Consider the following 26,226-nt stretch of genomic DNA (forward strand, 5'->3'; position numbering starts at 1 on the left):
GTTATTTGACCATGTTTGTTTTTTGTTTTTGTAAGGAATCGTCGGGACTTTGACAGTGAAAGCTGAGGAGTTAAGGATTATGATGCTATCAAACCATATCCCCCGCCACCACCACCACAGTAGACTTGTATTAGGATTTTATTATTGTAATTTGTTCATTTATATGTACATTTTTAATAAAATGTATATTATGGATAATTTGATCTCTATTTTTCATATGTAATTTTATTTTGAATATGTCAATTTAAATTAAAGTAATGAAAAAATAAAGCCATACAATTAAATTAAATTTAAAAAGTAAAAATTTTCAAAAAATCTTGCGCAACCAAATATTTCGTCATGCAAACAATTATTATAATTAAATTAAATAATATAAATAATAAAATAGAAAGTCAATTTAATTAAATATAAAATAAAAACCAAAAACTTTTACCAAATATTTCGTCGCGCAAAATATTAAATTAATTTAATTAAATAATAAAATAAAAAACTTTGCACAACGAAATATTTCGTCGTGCAAAGTATCGTCGTGCAAACCCTATCTTCACGAGCTTTGTACGACAAACCATGCACGACAAAAATTTCATCGCATAAGGTTTTGAGCGATGAAATCTTACTTTGTGCAACAAATCTTATTTCATCACGCAAAGTGTTTTTTGTAGTAGTGTCTTCTCAAAAGATCATCCGTTATTCCTCCTCCATCTATATAAGTGTTCACATTGACAAATTATGCACTACTTTATCATCAGATTAATTCATACGGGAAGCACATTTGCTCTAGTTAATGTGGATGCTCCTACTTTTACTTTTTCTTTTTCTTTTTCTTTTGATACATCAATAAGGTTGGTGACCTCTTAGTGGTCCAATGGATTTGCGTTCGATTTCCACGTCAGGTTTGCTCTCCATTCTTGAGTTTCAGGCACGAAACTGACAAAAACATAAGTGATTCTCTGGTCGAAAGATTTGAAATGACGTATGTCATTTGACTGTCATCAAAAGTGGGCTAAAATGCCTTTACCTTCGGCAAATAAACTTTTATTTACAGGTCGATTGCCCACTGCATGAATGGCCATGGGCTTGTCTGCGGGTGAAGCTCGTTGACAGGTAGTGCGAGTACATGCTTGAAGCGTTGGCAGCTGTCGCACTTTTGAACAAATTCCTTAGCGTCTTAATGTATGGTGGGCCAGTAACAGCCGATGTTGAAGACCTTCTGTGCTAAGGATCGGGGTCCTGAGTGGTTTCCATAAACTATTTCGTGGATAGAGCTCAGAACTTTTAAGTCAACAGGAGACGCTTAGTAGCGAAGATGTGGGCCTAAAAATAACCTTCGGACGAGAATGTTGTTCCACATGTAGTATCGTGCTGCCTTTATTTGGAGCTTCAAATCTTTCTGCAATGAGTGTCCCATTGACTAAGTTGTTGATGATGGGATTTTGCCAGCTTATGGTTGTATTGACTTGTAACACCTTGACTACCGGTTCTTCTTCTATACTTGGCTTTCGATTGGTAGTCCAAAGTGGAGCCTAAGACTGCTAAGGCGTCTGCATGAACGTTGTCTACCCATGGCACATGTGTGAGAGTGTAAGTCTAAAATGCCTCAAGCTGTTTTCATACCTTCTCGAGGTATAGTGATATCCTAGGATGCTTTGCTGCATACTTCTCGGTAGTCTAGCTAGTGATAAGTTGAGAATCAAAATATATTGCGAGCTTCTTGACTGCCAGATCTAGTGCCATTCGGAGGCCTACCAATAAGACCTTGTATTCTGCTTCGTTGTTTGATGCCTTGAATCCTATAGTGATTACTTGCTCAGGCATCGAGCCGTCTTGGGTGACGAGAACCAAGCCTGCTCTAGAATCCTTGTAATTGGATAAACCATCGATGTGCAGACACCAAAAGTCTTTGTCAGAAAGGGTTGGTGCAGCCAGGGCGTGCTCGGCTGCTTCGGGGGTGCCTTTGGGCTAAGTTGTTGTGTTTTCTAGGCCGGAAGTGAACTCTAGCATGAAGTCTGCCAAGGCTTGAGCTTTTATCATCTTGCAGGGTCATTAAACCAAGCCGTATTAGCCGAGTTCCAACGCCCACTTCCTTATTCGTTGAGAAGCGTCTAGACCATATAACATAGATCGTAGGGGAAACTGAGTCATAACAACAACCATATACAGCTGAAAGTATTGTTTGAGCTTTTGAGTTGCAACAATTAGCGCCAAATTAGCTTTTTCAATCCTTGGGTATCTTTTTTTCGCATCAATGAGAGCTTTAAAAGTTAGAATAATGATAGTTGAGCCCCCAGCTCTTCTCGTATGAGGGCAAAGCTTACTGCTATGTTTGAGACTACCAAGTAGATGTATTATTCCTCGGCTGTTTCCCGCTTAGATAGTAGCGAAAGGGATGTCAAATATCTCTTATAGTCTTGAAATGCTTTCTCATACTCGTTTAGTAGTTTTTACGGGGGTGAAGAACTTCTTCTTTGACTCATTCAGCATTTGCACCATGCATCGTCAGGATGCGGCCTGGTCAGACTTGATCTCTCGAACTCATCCTCTTGGGATACGAAATTAGATTTTTTGGTACTCAACGAATGTTACGGCGCCCAGTTTCACTAGCCAGGGCCTTCCCAGAATCTTGTTATAGGCAGATAGGTCGTTGACTATAATAAACATCTACTTTGAGACTACTGGTGGTGTTCTCACATCGAGTGTTATGTTACCAATAGCAGTTGAGGTATATCCGTTGAATCCGATGAGTACCTCTGCTCTGTGTATTATTGTGTTTTCCAGGCCCATCTTCTGAATGACGGATAGCTAAAGTAGATTTATTGTGCTGCTGTTGTCCACCATTACTCTATCGACTATAACGTGTGCTAGTTGAACGGACACTACTAGAGCATCATCGTGTGGGAAGTCAACTCCTTTAGCATCCTACTTAATGAAACCAACTATGGGTCTAGGTTTGGCATCAGCTGCCTGAACCTAGAAAATCGCTAGCCTGCTAGATCTTCTTCTTCTTGGAGTTGTTTGTGGCCCCCAAGTATTCGAACCCGGCGATGATGCCGTTGATTCTGATGGTCTTGGAAAACAACTCATCATTTGCGCTTGCGTTCCTTCTAAACTGTGCAGCTGGCTTGTCCAGGTATATATCACATTTACCCTCTTTCACCATCTTCTCTAGGTAGTCCCTCTAGGTATAGCAAGTGTCGGTCGTGTGACTAGGATATCGGTGAAATGCACAATACTTGGTGTGATCCAGCTTGGAGGTGTCTCTTTTGGATTCTTCTTGATGTTGAAGAGATGATCAGACTTCTTCTTGACTATAGAGGCAGGGTATGGAACCAATCATATAGCTCGTTCTACAAAGTAGTGGTGAATATCTTTCACATTAAGGCGTTGTTGGCCTTATAGAGGATCATCGCGCTGCGTTAGTGCTTCAATACATTTTCGGGTCTCCATTTCCCTTAAACAGGGTGAAGTATGGCGTATTAAACTTAAGCGAGGGCTCCGTCTACTCGATCTCGTCGGTGAAAGGTAATTTTCCCATGTGAATCACGTCACTGCGAAGGGCTTCTTTTGTGGTCTCGATGCGCTGGAATTCACGCAATCGCTCAATTAGAAGCTTTTTTACTTCTTCTTGAATTTGCTTCTGTCAAGGCAGCGGGGCTTCCGGCTGTCTCCGATCATGACCTGCTAGTCTTGGTTATTCTTCTATATGCTCGGCTCACCTATATTACGGTTGCTGTGCATGTAGTATGTTCTTAGCAGGTGAGTGGATTACTTGTAGGTTACCAGTTGAACTTGAGCTGAATTATGTGACTGCTTCTCCGGTCCGCCGTGCTGCCTACTCCGATGTAAGGTGAATGATGCTTCTAATGGGCCTAGCAGCCTATGAACACTTTGCCTGAAAGGTTGTCCATGTTGATTATTAGAGTGCAGCCCCAACCATGAATAAATGCTTGTCCGGGGGCATAATTGAGAGTGTACGCTCCTTCGCGCGCTAAGACAAGAGTTTACATTATCTTGGGGGCCCAAACGGGAATGTATACTGCCAGAATGCTTGATTCGTCACTAGTCGATAGGCTGCTTGCCGGGATGCGTTAGAGAGAAATGTTATCACCTGCCCTTGTCCTGCTTCGGGACACCTCGTCTGGGACATGCTGCATCTTGGTACGCTGCAAGAACTAATTCGCCAAGGTAGTCTACTATGCAAGGGCGCTTGTCAGTTCGGCGACCTATCGGGATATATGTTGTTCATCATTTGGAGTGGAAGAGTTAGGATGGTAGACATCTAGTTAAGTTATGGAAGTGTAATAGACTTCGGGTGCAAAGCTTAAGCCATGATGGGTTAGATCTACAGTAAGGTGGGGTGAAAATACTTTTGGTTCAACTGTCGGCCTTGGAATCTGAATCTGGGCTGGTTGAACTGGTCTAGGACCATGCTGGACTGTTTGGAGAGCTGCGGGAGCAGGTTGGGCGCATAGACGTTGGCCTACTTCAGTTGGCGTGGCTTAGGCTGCCTCGGTCTGGGCAGTTTGCGTCCAAGTGAAGGTGGCATGTGCCAAGGGCTACTGTTAAGGGTGAATATCTGCGTGGGTCTGCACCTACTGGCTGCTTGCGCCACAGGCTTCCTGCCTTCGGGTTTCCTCACGTCAAGTGGAGGCTACCCCGTAAGCCACTACAATTGCGGTTGTCACTGCTAGGATGGCCATAGTACGTCGTGGTGGCAAAGGTGCAGTTTTTGCCGTGGTAAATTGTTCCCATTGTGTTATACCACTACACCAAAAATTGTAGTTCACTCCAGTGCACACAAGAGCTCGAAGATCAGCTCAAGATCCAGCCATCTCGCAACTTTGAATCGCTTGAGTTCTTCGTTGAAAACCCATAAACCAAATTTCCAGTTTACGCCTTGATTCAAATCGAACCAAGCTTTGAGGACCTGTTATTGTTTTGATTAATTTTGTTTTTGATTTTATGATTTGAATGCAAAATGAAATCGAAGAGAAGATTGATTCAAATGCAAACAAGAAGAAGAAGACGGAGAAAAAAGGACGACGACGTTGTTTCCATTGGATTGAATTCCATTACATAATGCTGAAATTTAGAGAGATATGGTCGTTGCAACCTCAGACAACTAGCATGACTAGATCACGTGCACAACACATGGATCACCTAAGTGAATCAGCTGCTATGACAGCTGGCACACATCTGACCATCCAAATGTTCTAATCCTAGCCATAGGTTACAATATTTCGAAACAAAATTTGAGGAAGAAAGAACAACACTTGATTTAGCTCGGATTGATCTGCAGCCAGCTTATATGTAAACAGGCTTCAATGGCTTAGTGTTGCGTCCTTCTGAAAGAAAAAAAAAATTGTAAAGAGCTCAACTTGCCATTAAATCATGCTGAGTGTCATTACCATTCATACAAAACTTACCATTTGTTAGATTAAAAGTTTTAGAATATTAACATAAAAATCTACAAAGATTATTTGAAACTAAAACTAAAAATAAAAATAGAAAAAATGAAACACAAACCCCACCTCCATCGCAATTGCACTTCCAAACCTCTCCCTTTCCATTGGAATCACTACCTCGGCAACGTTTGCCGCTTTGACTAATTTTAAGGTTTTGTGAGATGTGATTGAAAAAGAAAAATATGAAAAGATTGTTTGATTGTTAGATTTGTTTGATATAATATTTGTTACTGGGTACGATTAACTGGAAAAAAATTTCATCAAATATACAGAGACTTACGTGCATCAAGATTAGGGATTTAATATGTTTACTTTGGGGTATGATTTCTAAGGTTTTTTAACAGGTTTTTATAGGTTTAATGAATCGAAGATATATATTTCTGGGTATGTGGGTATTGATTGATGTAAATCATGGCGGTAGGTTGGTGAGGACGAGAAGGATAGGGATGCGGTGCACTTGAGAAAGGCTTTTTACTTTTGTTTTTCGATTTTAATTAACTAATCAATTATGTTGTAACTTTTATTATTTTTTTTTAATTTTAAAACTAAATTTAGTAAGGAGAGAGTCCTCCATCAGTTTGGTTTAACAGATGGGCAAATTTTGAATAAGCAATAGTGCCACTCAACAAAATCTAGTGGCAAGTCAAGTCCTACAATAGTTTTTCTCGTCCTTTTGACGTTGTTGAATTTTGTTTGTCTTACCTTTCTTCTTTTTTTATTTAGTAAACTATGGTATTTAAAATTGGATAAAAAAATGATTTTCTTAGTTTAATCCATGTGGTAGTATGAGTTTTATTGTGGTTCTCACATCATGCCACATTAACAAAGTAACAGAAAATTTAACGAAATTAGACATCAGAGATCAAATTGACGTGTTAAGTCAATTTTAGAGACGAAAATTATCGATTTTCAAATTAAGAGACCAAAATGATGAATTAGATAGTCACTCAGTACTACAGTCTGGTGATTTTCCTCTTTGCTTAGAAGTGAGAGTTCTTAGGTTTGAATCTCGTGAATAGCGAATTCGATACCAAATTAGGCTACCTATTGTGTGGCTTAGCCGAACTTCCCCTCCCCTGAGTGTAAAAATATCAATGTACTAAAAGAAATGATGAATGAGATCAATTTTAAAGATCATTTGTAATAAAAACTCTAATAATAATAAGAGTAAACTACTAATTTTCCCCTGAACTTTCACTTAGCTTTCAATTTCCCTCCTAAACTTTTGGATTCGAAAACTAAGGACTTAAACTAATTTTTTGGCCCATTTCCCTCTACCTTTAGGTTTTCATAGATTTCATCTAAATTAACGTTCACTCTTATCACACGTACAACACGTGACACTCCTTTAAGGACAAAAGCATCATTTTACTAGACATTCAGACACAAAAGCTATAGAATCACACAGATTTGCACAAGTTGGCATCTTAAAAATCTAGGGTGTTCAATTATTTTAAAGAATGAAGCGACCGAACTACCCTCCTATATTATAAACCTGCTTTCTATTTAACAGAAATTTGGATGAAATGAATGAAAAGCTAACAGATGGGAAAATCGGCTAAAAAATATTTAATTCAAGTACTTAATTTTTCAATTAAAATGTTTAAAGATAAATTGAAAGTTAAATAAAAATTCAAAAAAAAATCGGCAGTTTACTTTAACAACAATTATATGGATGAATGCAGATGTGCCGGTAAATACGTCTTCAGTTCGGCAGCATTGACCTCATCACGGCTAGCCAAAGGCCCAGATGCCACCATTTCAGCCATACAATTCTCAGTCCAGAAGTATAAAAAATTACTCTATGAGGAGGACCACAAAATACAAAAATTGATATTAATTAAGGTAAATTAATGAAAAAAATGTTTGAAAACTTTAAGTTTTATAAAGATAAAATAAAAGGAAAAGTAAATAGTATCAAGATTAATTTTTTAATATAAAAATATAATTTTTCGTTAAAATAAACAATATCAAAGTTTAAAATTTCCTATTAATTATCTACCTTATTGCATGACACCACACACCTCTTGTCTGCTGCCCGCCCAATTCATCAGTCAAATATGCTAAAGCAGTCCATAAAGTAGACACGATTGATCATTTTCTGCATACAAGTCAAATGGGTCACCACCCTACGCTTACAGTTGGACTGCCTGACTAGAGAGTCCAAGTAATCCTTTTTTTTTTTTTTAAGAAAATTAATGTCAAGGGTTTAAAATTTTTAAGTTTTAATGATAAGGACAAAATAAAAAGAAAAATGAATAATACCAGAATTGACTTTTTAATGTAAAAATATAGTTTTTCGTTAAAGTAAATAGTATTGTGGGATTTTCATTAAAACTCTGTCTTTTTTTTTTCACTTTTTATTTTTTTTTAATCCGGCATAGGCATGAACTAGAGGTAAGACCTAAACAACAAACTTACCAAAATTTATTAAAAAGGAAAAAAGAGGAGTACAAACAAGGACATGGATCCTCTCCGGATCCATGCATTCTAATCCTAAGAATCTATCAATTCGGATCATTGAAATTTGATCTAACAGTTAAAGTTATTATAACTTTTAAAAATGGAACCCTGTTTGTAATCGTTGAATCAAAATTTAATGGCCTGAATTGGTGAATCCTTAGGATTAGGATGCATGGATCCGAAGAGGATCCATGTCCTGCAAACAAGGAGGACATATAGGCAAAACCTAGGAAAAAAAAATATTGCAATAAAAAGAGTACACATACAAGGACAGAGCTAAAAACTTCTTATAGTGGAAGCGACTTTAGCCTTCAGTTATATTTGAGAGAACAAAATTCATAATAGTAGAATTTCTTCTATAATTTTATTGTTTTTCCTTTTCTTCTCAAATTTCGTTCAGCCAACTTGTAAAGATCTTTTCAAGCTTAATATGCATATTATTTAAAAATTTCAGTTAATCGGTTAAAGTACTTAAATATCATAAATTTAAGTTCTATAAGCATTGCGATTTTTTTTCTCTACACAAAACTTCAATGGGGGCTCCAGGTGGGCCTTATCTGCTCCCGTCATTGTCCACGTAATATTTGTTTGTAGCAGCAATAGTAATATAATAATTTACATTATGATATATGTAATTAAAATAAGGAAAACTAACGAAAAGTTCAAATTTTTTTTTTTTAATAAATTTTTTTTTTAAAAGTACAGTGAATAATATCAAGAAAAGATATATATGTGATTTTTTTTTTTAAATGAACAGTATCAGGAATGTTTTGTTAAATTTTCTATTAAAATATGATTAGCTGAAGCTATAATGTGATTTGAAAACTTAGACCGTAACAGTGAAATGGATAAGACCCAAATGGGTGTGCTAGCTCAACTACCCTGGCTTTGTCAACAGGAATCAGTCCCCACTGCTAGGCACTCGAAAGTGATGGCTCATTTATAACCATAATTATATAGATCACCAACAAAATTGGTCCGCCTATATATATGTTCGTTAGGAAATAATATATTTGGGGAGACATTTTTAACCTGTATGTATTCATGAACCTAGCTAGAATGCATACATTTATTTAATTTACTAATTGTTTAACGGTTATATATGCAACTAGTAATTAAATTCACATCCTAAGAATATAATTAATTTGACAAAAAAAAAATTACTCTACATTCATGTATGTTCAACTAAATTATATTTAGTAACATAACAGAATAAAGAAAGTCTTTTTTATTGAATTCTACATAATAACCAACCGATCGATATAATTTAATTAGCAGTTTTTTTATTATATATAATGATATTCTATACTAAAAGAGAAAGAAATTTGACCTAAGTTACACAATGAATCAACATAATAGATTAGTAACGGATTCATCATTTATTAACATCGACTATAAAACATCTCACTTACTGAAGAAGATAAATGTATTGTAGTACAAATGACAATCTAATTAGCGGCTTACATAAGCTTCCAATTTCAATACAATTGGGTCCTCAGTTTGGTTTCTAGTCGCATCAATCATTTGAAGTTGTTTTTATTAAAATATTATACGGGTAATATGAGCCTTAAGATGAGCTGCATCAACCCTAATTCGTGTGTGTAAATTTGAGGAATGCTGCAGATAATCCTTCAGATTCACTCAGGTCACTCTGAAGGGACGCATAATTTGCACAACTCTAGGCAAATTCTAGGTTTTGATTTCTTACATAAAATAATTCAACGTGGGGGTGACTTTGGGAAACATAAAGTTTCGACAGCTTCGAACCCAAACAACTCAGTCTTCACGGCGACAGTATAGATCCTGTTTCACTGCATGGCTGCTAGTATCTGCAACTTCCCATGCATCAACCATGTCTAATTTATTCAACAAATATGTACGTACATTCAGACAGAGTGGTGTTAGAGAGATATCTTAGACCATATTTGTAGGTCATATCATGCAACGGTTAACAAAATATATACTTAAATCAACCATCATCCGTCGCATTATTTTATTTACAAAATATAGTCTAAAAAGATAATTTCTCTAACATTTTTCATCCAAATATAACCTCATTCCGCTATATATATATATACATATATATATATGCCCTTTGACCGAAAAATGCTATATGTGCTCCCTGAAATGTAAATAGTTGGAACCACAAAATTTTGTTAATTATAATTAGGTCCATGCACAATGTGCATGCTTTATGGGATCCCCATCCATTAGGTTTTGAGAATTGAGCAAACATTAAAGTCACGAAGGACTCGGGACACAGGTTCCTAGTTGTTTAGGCTTCACTTGTTGGAGAGATATTTCAAGGTATTCAAGACACGAGTCGATCGGTATATTGTTTATGTATTATAATACAAGTGAAAGGACGTTGAAAAATATATTCTTTCTCTGATTATATCATGATATGTTGGCTACCAACTTGTGCTTTAGGTACAGAAAAGAATCTCTCCACCCATTAAGTTGAGATACAACTTGAGTCGAGGCATGTCCAGGAAATTCCTAATTGTTTAGGCTTCACTTGTTGGAGAGATTTTTCAAGGTATTCAAAATATGAATCGATCGGTACACTGCGTATGTGTTATAATACAAGTGAAAGGACGTTGAAAAATATATTCTTTCTCCGATTATATCATGATATGTTGGCTACAGACTTGTGCTTCGGGTATAGAAAAGAATCTCTCCACCCATTGAGTTGAGACACAACTTGAGTCGAGGTATGTCTAGGAAATTCCAATCCTTGGAACTTCTAGAAAATGTAAATGTTATGAAAATGGATGTAAATATAATTTTAACATTTCAAAATTGCATCTTTTCATTGGATATGCTTTAAAGGAAATGGATGTAAATATAATTTTTACATTTTAAATTTTCATTTCTTAATAAAATTGCCTAAGAGAGTTTTCTAGTTAACAAGAGATGTATATGTGTAACACATTTTGATAATACATTTCTAAATGATAATGTGACAACAAATTTAACTAGCGCGTTAAATATTTTAGAAACAACCATTTTTAATAACTCCTACAATACAAATATCATAAATAATTTGTCGGTTTAATTTTATATTTTACCACACTAATAGAGGAGTTTCGTTCTCTTTGTCACCTAGTAACTGATGGCTTTTTGTCACTCATCTTCGAACTTGATATCAAATGTTGAGATTAAAGCATTAAAAACACATCCAATTATTATCTATTCTTGATATTAAATTTAATGATAAGTGATAATGAGTTCCTTAGTCAGCTAGTGACCATAGAAACATTTCTAATTGTTATAGACCTCGTTTGGAACTGCTTTTAAAATGAATGAAAGTGTTTTTTGTAAAAACGTTTTTGGAACCAATTTTTAATAAAAATGCAAGTAAACCATATAAACATTTATAATTATTATAGGCTCGTTTGGAATTGTTTTTAAAATGAAGGAAAGTGTTTTTTGTGAAAACATTATTAGAACTAATCTTTAGTAAAAATACAAGTAAACCTGAAAAAACACTTGAACTGTTTCATATAAGAAACACACAGCAGACACCTCTTGCATGAAGTACTTTAAGTAATTTTGAAACTAAAAAATATTCTTTAAAAACGTTTTTAATTATTAACATACTACTCATAGTCTCGTATATGCCAGCTTATGTTGTAACTATTTGTTGTCGTGTTTTTCTTAGTAGCAATTAATTACTGCAACCACTACCATAATTCCAGTGTGCTACCCTTGGACACAACCACTTGTTTTTGGAATTCAGTCAAAGAAACTCACTACTGTCATCCAACTATAGGTTATTCTTCCAAGAAGATCCTCCATTATTCCTCCTCCATCAATATTAGTGTTCGCATTGACAGATTAAGCACTACCTAATCATCAGATTAATTCATACGGGAAGCACATTTGCTCTAGTTAATGTGACTACACCCACTTTTACATTTTTTTTTCTTTTTCTTTTGATATGTCAATAAGGTTGGCAACCTCTTAGTGGTCCAGTGGAATTGCATTTGAATTCTAAGTCAGGTTTGCTCTTTGTTCTTGAGTTTGAAGGACGAAATTAACAAAAACACTGGTGATTCTCTAGTTGAAAGATTTGAGAAGACGTATGTTATTTGACTGTGATCAATAATGGACCGCAATACCTTTAGCCTTTCTAGACCCTGCTAAAGATTAGTCATACCCTCTAGGGTGTGAAATACATTGGACTTCGACAAATGAACATTTTATTTACCGTAATACTAAGTAGCACCCACAAGTAATGTTGATTCTATTAGTGACTTCAACCAAAACTTTTTGCCATGCTTGCTGCTGAAGCTGGCTTTATCCTTCACAAACATCACACATTGTTCGTCTCAAATTCCAATTAGTAATCCTTGATGCTTAACGAATTCCAAACAGTAGTCCTTGATGCTTAATTGGCTTTACCAAAAAGCATCAATTCCCATCCTCCACAAACATCACACTGTTTTCCGAGCCAGGAAAATGTGGAAAATTCTCCCTATTCGATTCCCATTCCTAATTTCCGTTCCTCCTCTGTTCCAAATCCAATGTCCCTCTCCCAATACAAAATTAAGAAATCACATAAATAAAACCAAACTAGCCAATAAATCTCTCCATCTTCTAGAAAAAATACAATGGCCCCATCAATCGCCTATCAATCTTGGTCTTCCACTTTTAAATACACTTTGCCAAGTTCCAACTTAATACTAAATGTTGTCACTCTCTCCTAAAAAAGCCAAATCGAATCACGTTTCATTTACTCCACTTAGCGATAATATCCTCCCAAATAATATCTTCGATACATTGAAAAATCAAAATCTCACGCTCACAGTTTCGATTCACCAATCAAAAGCCTTCTCTCTCACAATATCCCAAAAGATGATGAAATGAAGCACCTTCCATGTGAAGCCCTTTGAAAATTAAATCTCCCGCTCAATCTCTCAAACCGTTACCCGTGCTTACAACATAAATTTCATTTCCACACTCTTCAATCCTTAATTTCTGTATCCAAAAATTTATTAGGATGACGCAATTAGCAGCTGTAAAGCCCGTTTTAGTATTATTTTCCGCACTGTTATGCGTTTTAACAGTCGCTGCCTCTTTGGCCGGCGATACTCAGCACTTGATTCAGGTCAAGGCCCAACTGTCCGACCCGGACGGAAATCTCGACGACTGGGTCCCGAGCACGGATCCCAATCCATGCAACTGGACGGGAATTACATGCGACCTGAAGAACCACTCTGTTCTTGCTGTAAACTTATCCGGGTTTAACGTTTCCGGCAGGTTTCCGTTCGGGTTTTGTAGCATTCGGACCCTCCAGAACCTCTCTCTGTCCGTCAACTCCATCAGCGGCTCTCTCCAAACCCACACCCTCTCTCTCTGCTCCCACCTCCATGTTCTCGAGCTCGACAACAACCTCTTCGTCGGATCATTGCCGGAGTTTCAGCCGGAGTTCACCGACTTGCGAATCCTGAACTTTATGGACAACAACTTCACCGGCGACATTCCGGCGAGTTTCGGCCGGTTTCCCGCTTTGCAAGTCCTGATGCTTTCCGGGAACTTACTCACCGGCACAATCCCCAAGTTCTTGGGCAATCTCAGTGAGTTGACTCACTTGGAACTCGCTATCAATCCATTGATGTCCGGCGAGCTACCTTCCGAAATCGGAAACTTGACGAAGCTCCAGAACCTCTTCGCCCCCCAATGCAACCTCAGAGGCCGTATACCGGACTCCATCGGAAACCTGGCGTCCCTTACGAACCTCGATTTGTCCACGAATTCGCTATCCGGTCCGATTCCGGCGAGCATCGGCGGATTGGCAAGCGTGACGCAGATCGAGCTATTCGCAAACCAGATGTTCGGCGAACTGCCCGAGAGCATCGGAAACCTGACTTTTCTCCAGAACTTAGATCTCTCTATGAACGGCTTCACCGGAAAAGTCCCTGAAAAAATTGCACGATTGCATTTGGAGTCTCTGAATCTCAACGACAATTTCTTCTCCGGCGAGCTTCCTCCGATCTTGGCTTCCAATCCCAACTTGCACCAGTTCAAAATCTTCAACAACAGCTTTTCCGGCTCCCTCCCGGAAAATCTCGGCCGATATTCCGATTTGGCAGACCTCGACGTCTCGACGAACAAGTTTTCCGGCGAGCTGCCGAAGTTCCTCTGTTACCGGAAAAAGCTCTGGAATTTGATAGTTATGGAGAACCAGTTCTCCGGAAATTTACCCGATACGTTAAACGAGTGTCATTCTCTTGAATACGTTCGAATCGAATTCAATGAGCTCGACGGCGTCGTTTCGGGCAAGTTTTGGGGTCTGCCTGGGCTATATTTCCTGACAATGAATAACAACAAATTCAACGGCAACGTCTCTCCGTCCATTTCGGCGGCTACGAGATTCTCGACGCTTACGATCTCCAGCAATGAATTTTCCGGCGCGCTTCCGTCGGCGATTTGTAAGCTTACGAACCTCTCGACCCTCGACGTGAGCAACAACCAATTCTCCGGTGACTTGCCGTCGTGCATGACGGAGCTGAATATTTTACAGAAGCTAAAAATGGAGGAGAACATGTTCTCCGGTCAGATTCCGAGTTCAGTGAGTTCGTGGACCCAGTTGACGGAGCTGAACCTATCTCACAATCGCTTATCGGGTCGGATCCCACCGCAACTCGGCTACTTGCCGGTATTGAATTACTTGGATCTCTCGGAAAATTTACTCACCGGTGAGATTCCGGCGGAGTTGACCAAGCTCAGGCTCAATCAGTTCAACGTCTCGAATAATAAACTGTACGGAAAAATACCTACCGGTTTCGATTACAGTCCCTTCAGCTCGGGTCTACTGGGTAACCCGAACTTGTGCAGTCCGGATCTGGATCACTTCCCAACCTGCTCCAAACCCAAATCTCCTACCCCAATTCTGATGGTCATTTTATCCGTGTGCGTTGTGCTGGTCGTCGGGTCGGTTCTTTCGTTTTTGAAATATCGATCCAAAGCACTTGGCGGTAAAACGAAGCGGCTCTACAGGCTCACCACATTCCAACGGGTCGGGTTTAACGAAAAGGAGGTGATGCGATCATTAACGGAGGAGAATCTGATTGCAACGGGTGGGTCGGGTCATGTGTATAAAGTGCAACTGAAAACGGGGCAGACCGTGGCGGTTAAGAAGCTATGGGGCGGGGCAAGAAAACCCGAAACTGAATCCGTTTTTAGCTCCGAGGTGGAGACGTTGGGTCGAATCCGACATGGCAATATTGTAAAATTGGTGTTTTGTTGTAGTGGTGAGGAAAGTAGAATTTTGGGTTATGAGTACATGGGGAATGGAAGCTTGGGTGATTGTTTGCATGGAGAAAAGGTTGGGTCTTTGGAGGATTGGGCCAAAAGATTCAACATCGCCGTCGGGTCGGCCTACGGCTTGGCCTACCTCCACCACGACTGTGCTCCGGCCATCGTTCACCGGGACGTGAAGAGTAATAACATACTGTTGGACGAGGACTGGACCCCACGGGTGGCGGATTTCGGACTCGCCAAGACATTGCAGCGTGACATGGCGGCCGGATGTGGTACCATGTCACAGATTGCTGGGTCCTACGGTTATATCGCTCCGGGTGAGTTTTTTCAAAAAAAAAAAAAAATATTTATATATATATATATGGTTGGCTTCTAAATTTTGCTTTTTGGGTGTCTTGATAGATTCTTGGGGTGTCTCACTATCCGAGATGGCGACGCAAATAGATTTTTAGGTTAAAATTGAACTTAGAAAAAGTATGGTTAGATTGGCTGAATTTGAATGTCACACTCCAAGTTCCTGTGGCCGTCGTCTTCGTTAGTGTATAGTCTTGCTTGTGCATATATTCGAGTGGCTAAATTGCTAGGGGGAGCCAACAAGCACTATCTTCCAACGTGGATATACAGCTTTGGTTGGTGACTGCCCTTTGCTGACTTATAGTCAACTATAATATATTTCTAAACCACTGTGGTAGTTTTCACGCTATGTGTTATGGCACTGGATTTGGGATCTCGGGAGTACGGTTGAATGCTTTTAATCAACTGAGTTACGGTTAATTGCTTCTCAACTAGCATGATCATGACATGGTTTTTGTTTTTTCGACAAAAAAAATGTTTTTACTTTGCATTTATTCTTACTATATGATTTCATATGAATTGTTGACGTGGACAATTGTTAACTGTTGATGTATTTTAGTTTGTTCCGTTTAGTTCACGATCACATATATTGGGACTAATTGTAATTAGATTGTTTTGGTTTAAAGGAACATTATATGAACATGTATACTAAATCACATTGTGTTTGGTTTGCAGAGTACGCGTACACTCTTAAAGTCACTGAGAAGAGTGATGTCTACAGCTTCGGTGTGGTGCTGTTGGAACTGATAACCGGCAAGAGTCCGAATGACGCGTCCTTTGGTGAGAACACAGACATTGTCAAGTGGGTTAGAGAGGCTGCCATGTCTACTCCTGAAGGAGAAGAAGAAGGCAGCAATGACGGCGGTTTCTGCGGCGCCAATCTCTGCCAGATAATCGATCCAAGGATTGATCCGTCGACATGCAATTACGAAGAGATTGAGAAGGTTTTGAAGGTGGCTCTTCTTTGTACCTCTGCATTCCCAATCAACAGGCCCTCCATGAGAAGGGTGGTTGAATTGCTTAGAGATCAGAAACCATCTCGACCGTCCAAAATGATAAGCCTTTGATTCGTTGTTGCATAGCTCAGTAACTCAGTCTATGTGGAAATTTTCAGCAATCATTGTGACAAGTGTAGTACCGGATTGGTGGATCAAAAATTATTCACCCTGGTTTAGATTATGGGTCGTTTTCAGCAGTTAATTAGTCTTGCTCGCCATTCTAGAAAAACATGAATTTAGTCAAATTAGATATAACAATGTCATTACTTTAGTAACAATAAATACGAGTTTAGTCGAGTTGGCTATAAAACCTACTCTTTTGTGTTATGTATGTTTCTTTTCTTTCTCCTTTTAGATGTGGGAGAAAATTAAAGAACACTCAAAGAAGCTTAAGTAGGCTCCACAAATACAATCAGATGGAATTTTTCTCAGTGAAGTTTGTAAGGTTTGAGTTTAGTCCTCCATATGCTCATATTGAAAGGTAAAGGTGGTTCGGTATGAGATCCAAAATCGAAAATGGGATCTTGAATCTCAAATTGAAAATTTTCGGGACGGAAATTTGAAGACCAATGCCAAACTAAAATTTTAGTATTCCCAATTTTCAGTATTCCCGAAATATTTTCGATATTTTGGGATGGTTTGGCATTCCCAAATTTCATACAAATTGAAATAGTAATTATTCATACCAAGTTAAATTAACATGCAATCAAAATAAAATATGTAACAAACCTAATATGTTTGACAATTAACAATATAATTTTTTTTGATTTCGTGTTGAAGAAATAGACACATTTGTGAGAGGTTTATACCGGCAGAAGTGACGATAAAGGGCTATGATTACTATTTGTACACCACACCAATTATATTGCTACTAGTACTTAGCAACAATTCAAATGTATAATATATATATATATAATTATTTATTTTCGGTTCGATATGAGATCACCGAAAGATTGAGTAGACAATATTGAATCCTGTACCGAAATTTCAGGATTAGATTGGTATTTCATCCCAAAAATTTCAAGAATTTTGATTTGAAACTTTTTTGGTTTGAAATCGGAATTTTTTTTGTTTGGGTCGAGATTTTCGAGAATTTTTTCCAACCCTTTTCAAAGTTACATTTTCCAACTTCCAACAAACTTTGTGTCCGTATATTTATCTTTTAATAGTGATTTTGGATGTGGTTGGTTGTCCCACTTTCTTTCCATCACATCTGTTAGCAAGTCCACTGTGGGCAATAGACCTGGGGATTGGCAACAATTGCAAGCCGAATGCCCCCTAAAGTCACGCCAGCCCAGTCGGGTAATTGGGCTGAAGGGAGCCCGTGGGAGAGGTCAAGCAGAAGTCTAAGGCTCGAGCGTCTGAGAGGGGAGTTATTAAAGAAGGTTATTATTTACTTGAAGGAATTGAATTGCCTATTACCAAGGGGGTCTTACACACTGAAGTGCTCTAAAGAATTTGTATGCAAAATCTCATTGTCTGTATATTTAAGTGTGCAAGTCAGAATGGTGTTTCTGATTCCGACATTAAACTTTCTTAATGTTAACCTGAAAATTTATGAATCGGAATTTTTCTAAAAAGGTGGAATGAAAATTAGAATTTAGAATTCCTAAATTTTTGAATTTCTGATTCAAAATTTTCTGAACTTATTTCGATAAAAAAAATTATTTTTTAAAGTTATTTGCTAAATATACTGTATTTTATAATTAGCTTTTGTATTTTATTGTTAGTTTTAGATACATTTTGTTTATTGTTTTTACATTATCTGATTATATATATATATATAAATATATTGTTATATTCATTCATTACGAGTGTGTCCACGATATTGTTGGGTTAAGCTACCTAATCATGGAGGCATATGAGTGTACAACAAGGGATCTTTAACAATTAAATAGTTGACGGAGAATACTCTATGATATAAGTAAGAATCTCTCGCCAAAATATATGAATATGATTTAGGAAATACGTTCCAAATCACATTCAAAGTAATCATATTGACAAGAGAATCACATTGGATTACAAATATGAATAAACTATCAACTAAACAATGTGATCAAGAGTAATGATATACAAAAAAACCCAATTGCATTGCTGTCCCAAACTATATAAGGTTCTCCACTTCTTCTGCTTAAACAAGAGTAATGATATACAAAAGAACCCTATTGCATTGCAATCCCAAACTATATAAAGTTCTCCACTTCTTCTGCTTAAATTTGGGCTCCTATTGTCTTGTTAATTGAGAATTAAGTTTATATAAGAACCCCTAAGGTAGCTACTTAGTTGGTAGTTTTGTTAAACGTGTTAAAATGGTCAAAATATGAGTTAAAATGTCATGAGACTCTTATGGGTTTTCTTATGAGTGTTCTTCATGTTCATCATGTTCTTTATGAGTTAGAGAAAGTGTTTGGATTTGATTCACAAAAGTAGTAGTCAACTTGATAGTGTAAGTTTTTGTGGATCATACTACACTATATCACTATACTTTTGAAATATTGAAAGTTTGAATTTTGAGATTTGAAATTCACCAAAATTTTCAGGTTCTTTAACCCTCTGTTTGGATGAAAATATTTAAGATTATTAAGGAATTGTAAAATGACAGAATTTTAATTTCTAAAATTTGTGAATTTTCTTATTTGGTTAACTTGAAAAGCAATGGAATTTGAATACGAAATTTGATATTTTTGAACTCTCACCCATAAAAATTTGGAAATGACACTTATTTCCATATAATTTAAACTTGAAAATTGGTGGTCCCATATTCCAAGTTTTATTTTATGAGGAAATTGTAAATTTCTATTTCTATGAATCCAAATAAGGAAATTGGTGCATGTTAATTTATAAATTCTGACTTTTGTCAAAATTTCAAATTTATTTTTCTCATCTAAATATAGTGTAAGGGTTTAGATTCGTGTAAAACTTCATCAAGTTGTTGAAATACATAATTTAGGTAAATAGGTGTCTCTTTGAGGTGCTGCTGCAAACTAATTTTAGAGCATCTCCACTAATTGGTGGCAAACAAAAGCAAAGGCAACAATGTTGCCGTCTAACCCAAAAAACCCTTTTTAGTAGTCCAATAAACCAAAGGTAAGTGGTGGGCCAGCCACTTTTAGCCCAAGTGTCCAGCCTTCTTAAGCCTAGCCTATTGCCTTTGGGCAAGTTGACATCAATGCACTTTTTAATTTTTATTTATATATATATTTTTTCAGTCAGGTGTGTAGCACACACATCCAGAAAGGAGAGTGGGAGACAAACAGTGCAGCGGTGGGCCACGTTGTAGCAGATAAAATAGAACCCTCCAATGGCTCACTGAAATGGCGAATTGTAAACCATTGGTTTTTTAACGGCAAAAATTTAAAATTATTAACATTGCGCCACGTGGCCCAATATGGTGCGTCTGATTCCAAATCAATTTGATAATCAACGGCTATAATTAATCCAACATTAAAAAATTATAAAAAATAGAAGGGAAAAAAATCAGGAAAATAGAAAAAAATTATAAAAAATTGTAATCTTTTTAATATTTTTGTTCTAGGTTGAATGCTATTAAGAATAAGACTGTTTCGATTTCATAGTTTGGTATATGATTAAGAGAGTTTTTCGTCTTTTTCAAACATAATTATGTTTGTTGTAATACTATGCTTTTACGTACCTTAAAATAATTGATTACGGAAATAATTAATTATTTGTTCCCTTTGGTGTTTGAGTTATTTCTGGATAAAGTCCTTGATTTTCATAGCCTTCTAATTGATTAATGTAGGACTGTATTGGTAATAGCAACAATGACGCGCGATGGTATTAAGTTCAGAACATATCGGTTTCTGGGCCACTTTATGGAGTTATTGTTTAGGGACAAAGTAAAATCCTTTACAGTCGTCAAACCAGAGATAATACGGAAAACCAAATACCTATAAGTTACAAATATTGGTTTGAATTAGAAATTCATATTAGAATTAGTTAAATATGTATTTCATTTCATTATAGTATTCTGGGACGGCGTTTGCAAAAGTGAATGGATATGGACATGCGTACATGATTGGTACCACATGTGGCCAACTTATACGCCTAAGATTAGAGCATGAAAATGGAACGTGAGTAGAAAAAAAAAAAAATTGTTGTGTCGTGGATCTTGTTTGATGCTTTGATCATCTCAAAGATTCACTTTCGTATGATGTAGTGGACTCCATACTGAGCCTTTGGGGGAGATATCTGCTGCATCTTCAATTTCATGCCTAGACAGTGGACTTGTCTATGTGGGATCAAGTTCTGGGGACTCACAGGTATTACATTCATACTTGTATGTTATTATTTCCATTATTTATGAGGTTTTAACTGAATTAAGCACATTGATTCTAATTTTTTTTATTTTTTTGGTATTAAAAGTTAATTTGCAGTACTAGATGTTAACGTCCCATTGTTATGCAAGCACAGCTTGTAGAGCTACATCAAGGGACGGATGCAATTGCTGTATATATAACAATTGTAAAAACCTATGCCAATCTGTGTCGTTATGTTGGGATGGAAGGTCGATGTCGGGTTGTAACTTGCTTGGAGCCCAAAAGGATAGTTCTCTACGCCTAGTTCGAGATCAGATTGAAGTAAAAGAACTGGTTTGTCTTATTTTAGCATTTAATTTCTTTTGGACATCTGCGTTTTGTTCCCACACTGATACAAATTACTTGTTCTTGTCATATGCCTCTGGCTAGGCTTTGTATCGTGGGTTGGGAGACATTGTAGGGATGTGGTCTTATGTCACAATCGATCTGTATGAGTCATACGGTATGACACAGTCCACGTTGTAAGCTGCTACATAGGACAGGCACAAGTTTTTGAAATAGATTCTCAAGGTAACTTAGAAGAATATAAGATAAGAGCTTGGGTTCTGAAGAGATTTCCTTGGCCATAATGCTTTGAAATACCCATTAGGGACGAAATCTCACTCATATTCTCGTAGTAGCTGAGATCAAGGAACTATTTAAGTAGATTGTCGTCTACGAAGTTCTTGGTATTAAGGGTACAAGTCAGTAATACAGTTAGAAATATAGTTAGTAAGTTTTTTAGTATTTGGTGAGAGTAGTTAGGATTTCTCATATAAAAATAGTGTGTGTAATGTTCATTTAGTCAGTCAATACAAATCCTATTTCTCTCTCTAAACTCTCTCTCTCTCTAATATCTCTGTGTTCATCCTTTTGTTCATTATTTCTTCTTAATTTTCCCTTCAATTCCCAAATATTGCAATATAGTTAACATGGTTCAGAGCCACCAGGCTCACGCCATGGATTCTGGTGGTTCCACTTTCCATTATTTTACATCTGTTTTTAGCTTAGTTTCTTTCCAAATTTTCATTAGATGCTAGGATAAGTTTATGGGTGCTTCCGCGATCGTTCTGGGTTGATTTCTTTTCGATCAAATTCATAAGTCTCCCCGTTCCCGATCAAAAGCAAGAGATCGAAAGTTGGAGAAAATTTCAAAACAAAATGGCGGCAGAGCAAATGCAGAGAGTCGCATCTCCACCACCGCAATCGGTTGAGGTGCCGAAGAAGAACAGAATTCACGTCTCCAACACCAAGAAACCGCTCTTCTACGTCAATCTTGCTAAGAGGTTGTTTAGGCCCAAAATAATATTATTGGGCCGAGCTTAGGTTTATGCTTGGCCCAATGCTTTTCGAGAAGTATTATGGGCCATCTAGTTGTCATTAGCCGTCCAATCAGGTCGGTTGAGTCCTATTGTGAGAAGGATTGATTTGGATAAGGGCGAAGAAATTGAATCCTGGTACAACAAGGGGTTTCGGTGTTGGAGGTGTTGAGAACACGAAAATGAATCTGATTCATTATATAGATTGGTTCAGAAACCTATTGAGATTAGGATTGGCCGAATCCTAATCAGATTAGATTAGGGAGTTTTTGTCTGGATACATCTCTGGTTCGGTTAGGCGCAGGTTCGCTGCTATAAATAAAGAGTCGCAAGCAATAGTTAAGGCCTCTCTAATTCAACACACAAACTGCCCTGTGCAAACTCTCGTTCTACGTGAAACCTCTCAACAACCTTGAGATTTTTATTTTCTTTTTTTCGCCAACACATCTTCGGTTTGGATAAACAGCACTGTGAAGGCAATAGGTGAACATCTTCAGTTTGGATAAATAGCACTGTTGCCGTAAAATCAGTCGATTGCGAAGCACCTTTAGTTTGGATAAACAGCACTGCGTCGAGGCCGACTGATTACCTATCCAAGAAGGATTTTCGAGTCCTTATTGACAGAGGTCATCTCATTAGCCTCTCGGCGAAGTGAGGTGTTACAGATTATTAGGCTCAGCATATTGAACGCCGAGTTGTTTTATGATTGGATATTCATAAATAAGTTTTAGAGTTTGGTATTCTGACGGCCGAACCATATTCACCATCAAGACATACATCTCTTTTGAGTACTTTTGTTTGTATAGTCTGGTACCAGTTCGGCATGCTTATACTCTTCCGAATATAATCACTGTGACCAAACCTGGCGTTGGCGATTCGTGAACTTTGCAAGACTAGAAGCCTTGTCTTTAGGCTCTAGAACCCGAAGGCCAAGACGTGTTCTTTCCTTGGCCATAGTCGTGAGGTCATGAAGTCAGTAGCGCGCCCAACGCGACATCAGCACATTTTACTCCCCAACCGAACTTGGCCAACGAGTTGGCACGCCCCACACACAACCAAAGGATGTAGTTAGCTTATTAATTACTCGACCTACATGCCACGTAGGCTTGGTAGTTTTTAGGGTAAACAAAGGTACATAAAACAGTACAATGAGGTTGAGCTCTCTTCACTGGGGATGGCAATCACCACGGTTATCACTATTAATGAAGATTTACTTAAAGATATGAATCTCTCTCTCTTTTTGGCATGATTTTCTATGACTCTTGGAATGTTTGGAGAAATGGAAATTGGAGGAAGTTCTTGCCCATTCCGAGGATTTGGAATCAAGTTTTTCATCACGTACGGATAGCGAGGCCATTCGCAGACCACCATTGGCTGAAATCGGGAAAAACTCAGACAAAATCGAATCCAGAGAAACAAACAGAGGAGGAAGAAACCGTGAGTTAGTGTTTGTTTGTTCAAGATTGCAAATCTTGGGAGCTCTTCAGGTTATGATTATGTGCACTCCAACTGTTTGAAGGAATGGGTCGGTGAATTCTTTGATCTCTACTCTATTCTCTAGTATGGAAGAAAGATCAGACATGGGTGCAGTCCAAGTGTATGTTGAAATGCCCAACTCAAAAGTTTCATGTGAAGGTTATGTTTTCAGTCATTTTTCTCCAAATTCTTGAACAATTAGAATGAATCTTTTTTGGGTTTTTGGTGGTTGTTAAAGGTTTCGACTAATTGCTCCAAACAAGATAGTTCTTTATTCTCTCTAGGTTCTGCATCTTTGATGTTTTGCTACTCGTTTTCTCTCTTGGTTCATGTTTTGAGATTTCATTACCATGCATTTTTCTCGGCAAAATGGTGTCATATTTCTTGCTTATGTCAATTAGAGTATTGGGCACAAAGTTGTTCTGGTTCAAGAAGGACGTTACACCATTATCAAACTAGTTATGGAAGCAATACAGTTTTTTTTGTTTTTTTTTATTTTTTATTTTTTTATTTTTTATTTTTTTTAACTTGGAGTCTAGCTGCAATTTTCTTATTCGGTAGCTCTGCCTGGCTTAGAGTTGTACACAAAGCAGCAAACATACTTTCTTTTGGCTTGGAGCCATCTTTCTTTTGCCTTGAAGCAGCCTGCATTTGAAGATTTATAGAGAGCGTTGGTCACATTATGAAATGGACACATTGCATTGTTGGGCTGAAGATTGACTTGCAGAAATGAATCCCTCTCTCTTTAATGGGTTTGTTTCTTTTTTTTTTTTTTTTTTTTTTTTTTTTCTACGAAATGGTTATTCAGATTATGGTTTGTGCCAAAATGAGAAGTGTAATGTCTGAGAAGATTGTTCAGGTGCTTATTAAGGAGCTTGTGCAATATGTTTTCTTATCTCAGCCTATAATTTTAGAGTCTAACCAACTCATTTGTTATCATGAATCTACAGTAAGTCCGGTTATACGATGAAGTTTGAAGAAGTTGTAAACGGTAAATCCCACGAAGGGTAATTCCGTGATGTGAATAGGTAAATCCAACAAATGGTAGAAGAAGTTGTTAACGGTAAATCCCACGAAAGGTAATCCCATGTTTTGAGTAGGTAAATCCCACGAAGGGTAATCCTACATAGATGTTGATTTTCAATTGTTGAAATTTTGAAGGCCGATGCCATTGTTCAAAGAAGTTGTTTTTTGTAAAATGCATGAAGGGCAATCCCGTGGTGCTATAGTTAAGGCTGATGCCACACTATAGTTTGTTAATTTTCTGTTTTATGTAAATATTAAAGGCCGAAGCCAAGTTGAATGAGATTGTTGACGGTGAATCCCATGAAGGGTAAACCCATAAGAAGTTGTTATCCGGAATGAGGGTGTGCTACGACTACCTTATAGAAGGTTGTCCCTTGAGAAACTCCTATTAGATGTAGAGGACGGGTGTCAATTACAGCTACTGTTATTCTTCCTACAAGGTGACGAGTCCCACAGACATGGAAGAAGATGACAAGTCTCTTCAAAAGCTTACTGGAGGTCATGAGTGCAACCCCACATATATAGATTTAGATGAACATTTCAATGCAGAGTCGGATAATGATTCAGAAAAGCATATCATTTACACAAAGAATTTTAATACTGCAGGTACTCCAGTAAACGAGGCAGAACAATTATGTGCTAGTGGAGATGTCTGGAAGGCAGTTAATGTGCCACATTCTTACTATGATTCAAGGAATGATGCTCAAAAGTGCATAGAAATGATGAATGGGAGATGGTTTGGCGGTAGCAAATACATACAAGTGAGGATGATGGTTTAATTAACCATGCTTCTATCCGGAATCTGGATGAGGATGTTGCACGATCAGGGCAGTTTGGCGCCGAACTTGAAGCTGAATGAGTTTTATATAAACACCCAATAGTTATATTAGTCATATGCAAAATTTGATTGATGTTGATATTGATGAAGCTATTGTGACATGCAATGAGAGGTGGATGAATTCAATCATCTAGAAGGATTCCAAGATTGCAGTTGTTTCAAGTCTGTTATGTTTTTATGGGTTTCATAGTAGTGATTGTAGATGTTCTTCCAATCTCAAACTGGGTTTCCGCAGTTGAGATTGAGGGAGAGTATTAAGGGTACAAGTTAGTAATATAGTTAGCAATATAGTTAGTAAGTTTGTTAGTATTTGGTGAGAGTAGTTAGGATTTCTCTTATAAAAATAGTGTGTGTAATCTTCATTTAGTCAGTCAATACAAATCCTATTTCTCTCTCTAAACTCACTCTCTCTTTTTCTCTCATATCTCTATGTTCATCCTTCTATTCATCCTTTCTTCTTAATTTTCCCTTCAATTCCCAAATATTGCAATTTAGTTAACACTTGGAATCCAAACTCCTCTTGCCATGGTATAATGAACGCCACTCTTCATGGTTAAACCCTTTCCCAATCACCCTTCCAAGTTCGACTGCAGTTTCTAAAAAAATATGTATTTTTCTTCAGGAAGAGAAGTAATGATTCCGATGCAACCATTTTCAGTGATAAAGATGAGCGTCAGGACTTGTTCTTCAACCAAGTCTAGTTTG

General features: G+C 37.5%; 1 protein-coding gene across 1 annotated transcript; it reads left to right on the forward strand.

Annotated features, from left to right (window-relative positions):
• Positions 1-12,265: 12,265 nt before the first annotated feature.
• LOC137747376 (LRR receptor-like serine/threonine-protein kinase HSL2) lies at positions 12,266-16,775 on the forward strand. Its single transcript, XM_068487475.2, has 2 exons — positions 12,266-15,511; positions 16,224-16,775. Exons 1-2 carry the CDS (start codon positions 12,931-12,933, stop codon positions 16,613-16,615), a joined length of 2,973 nt encoding a protein of 990 aa, XP_068343576.2. The 5' UTR covers positions 12,266-12,930; the 3' UTR covers positions 16,616-16,775.
• Positions 16,776-26,226: the final 9,451 nt, after the last annotated feature.

The sequence above is a fragment of the Pyrus communis genome, chromosome 2 (genome assembly GCF_041283825.1).
Source record: "Pyrus communis isolate YQ-2024b chromosome 2, ASM4128382v1, whole genome shotgun sequence".
Classification (NCBI taxonomy): domain Eukaryota; kingdom Viridiplantae; phylum Streptophyta; class Magnoliopsida; order Rosales; family Rosaceae; genus Pyrus; species Pyrus communis.

Bases quoted from the DNA above. Each gene is read 5' to 3' on its own strand.
- LOC137747376 (XM_068487475.2), top strand. From the start codon at position 12,931: ATGACGCAATTAGCAGCTGTAAAGCCCGTTTTAGTATTATTTTCCGCA. The intron at 15,512-16,223 runs GTGAGTTTTTTC...TTTGGTTTGCAG, and splicing joins CTACGGTTATATCGCTCCGG to AGTACGCGTACACTCTTAAA.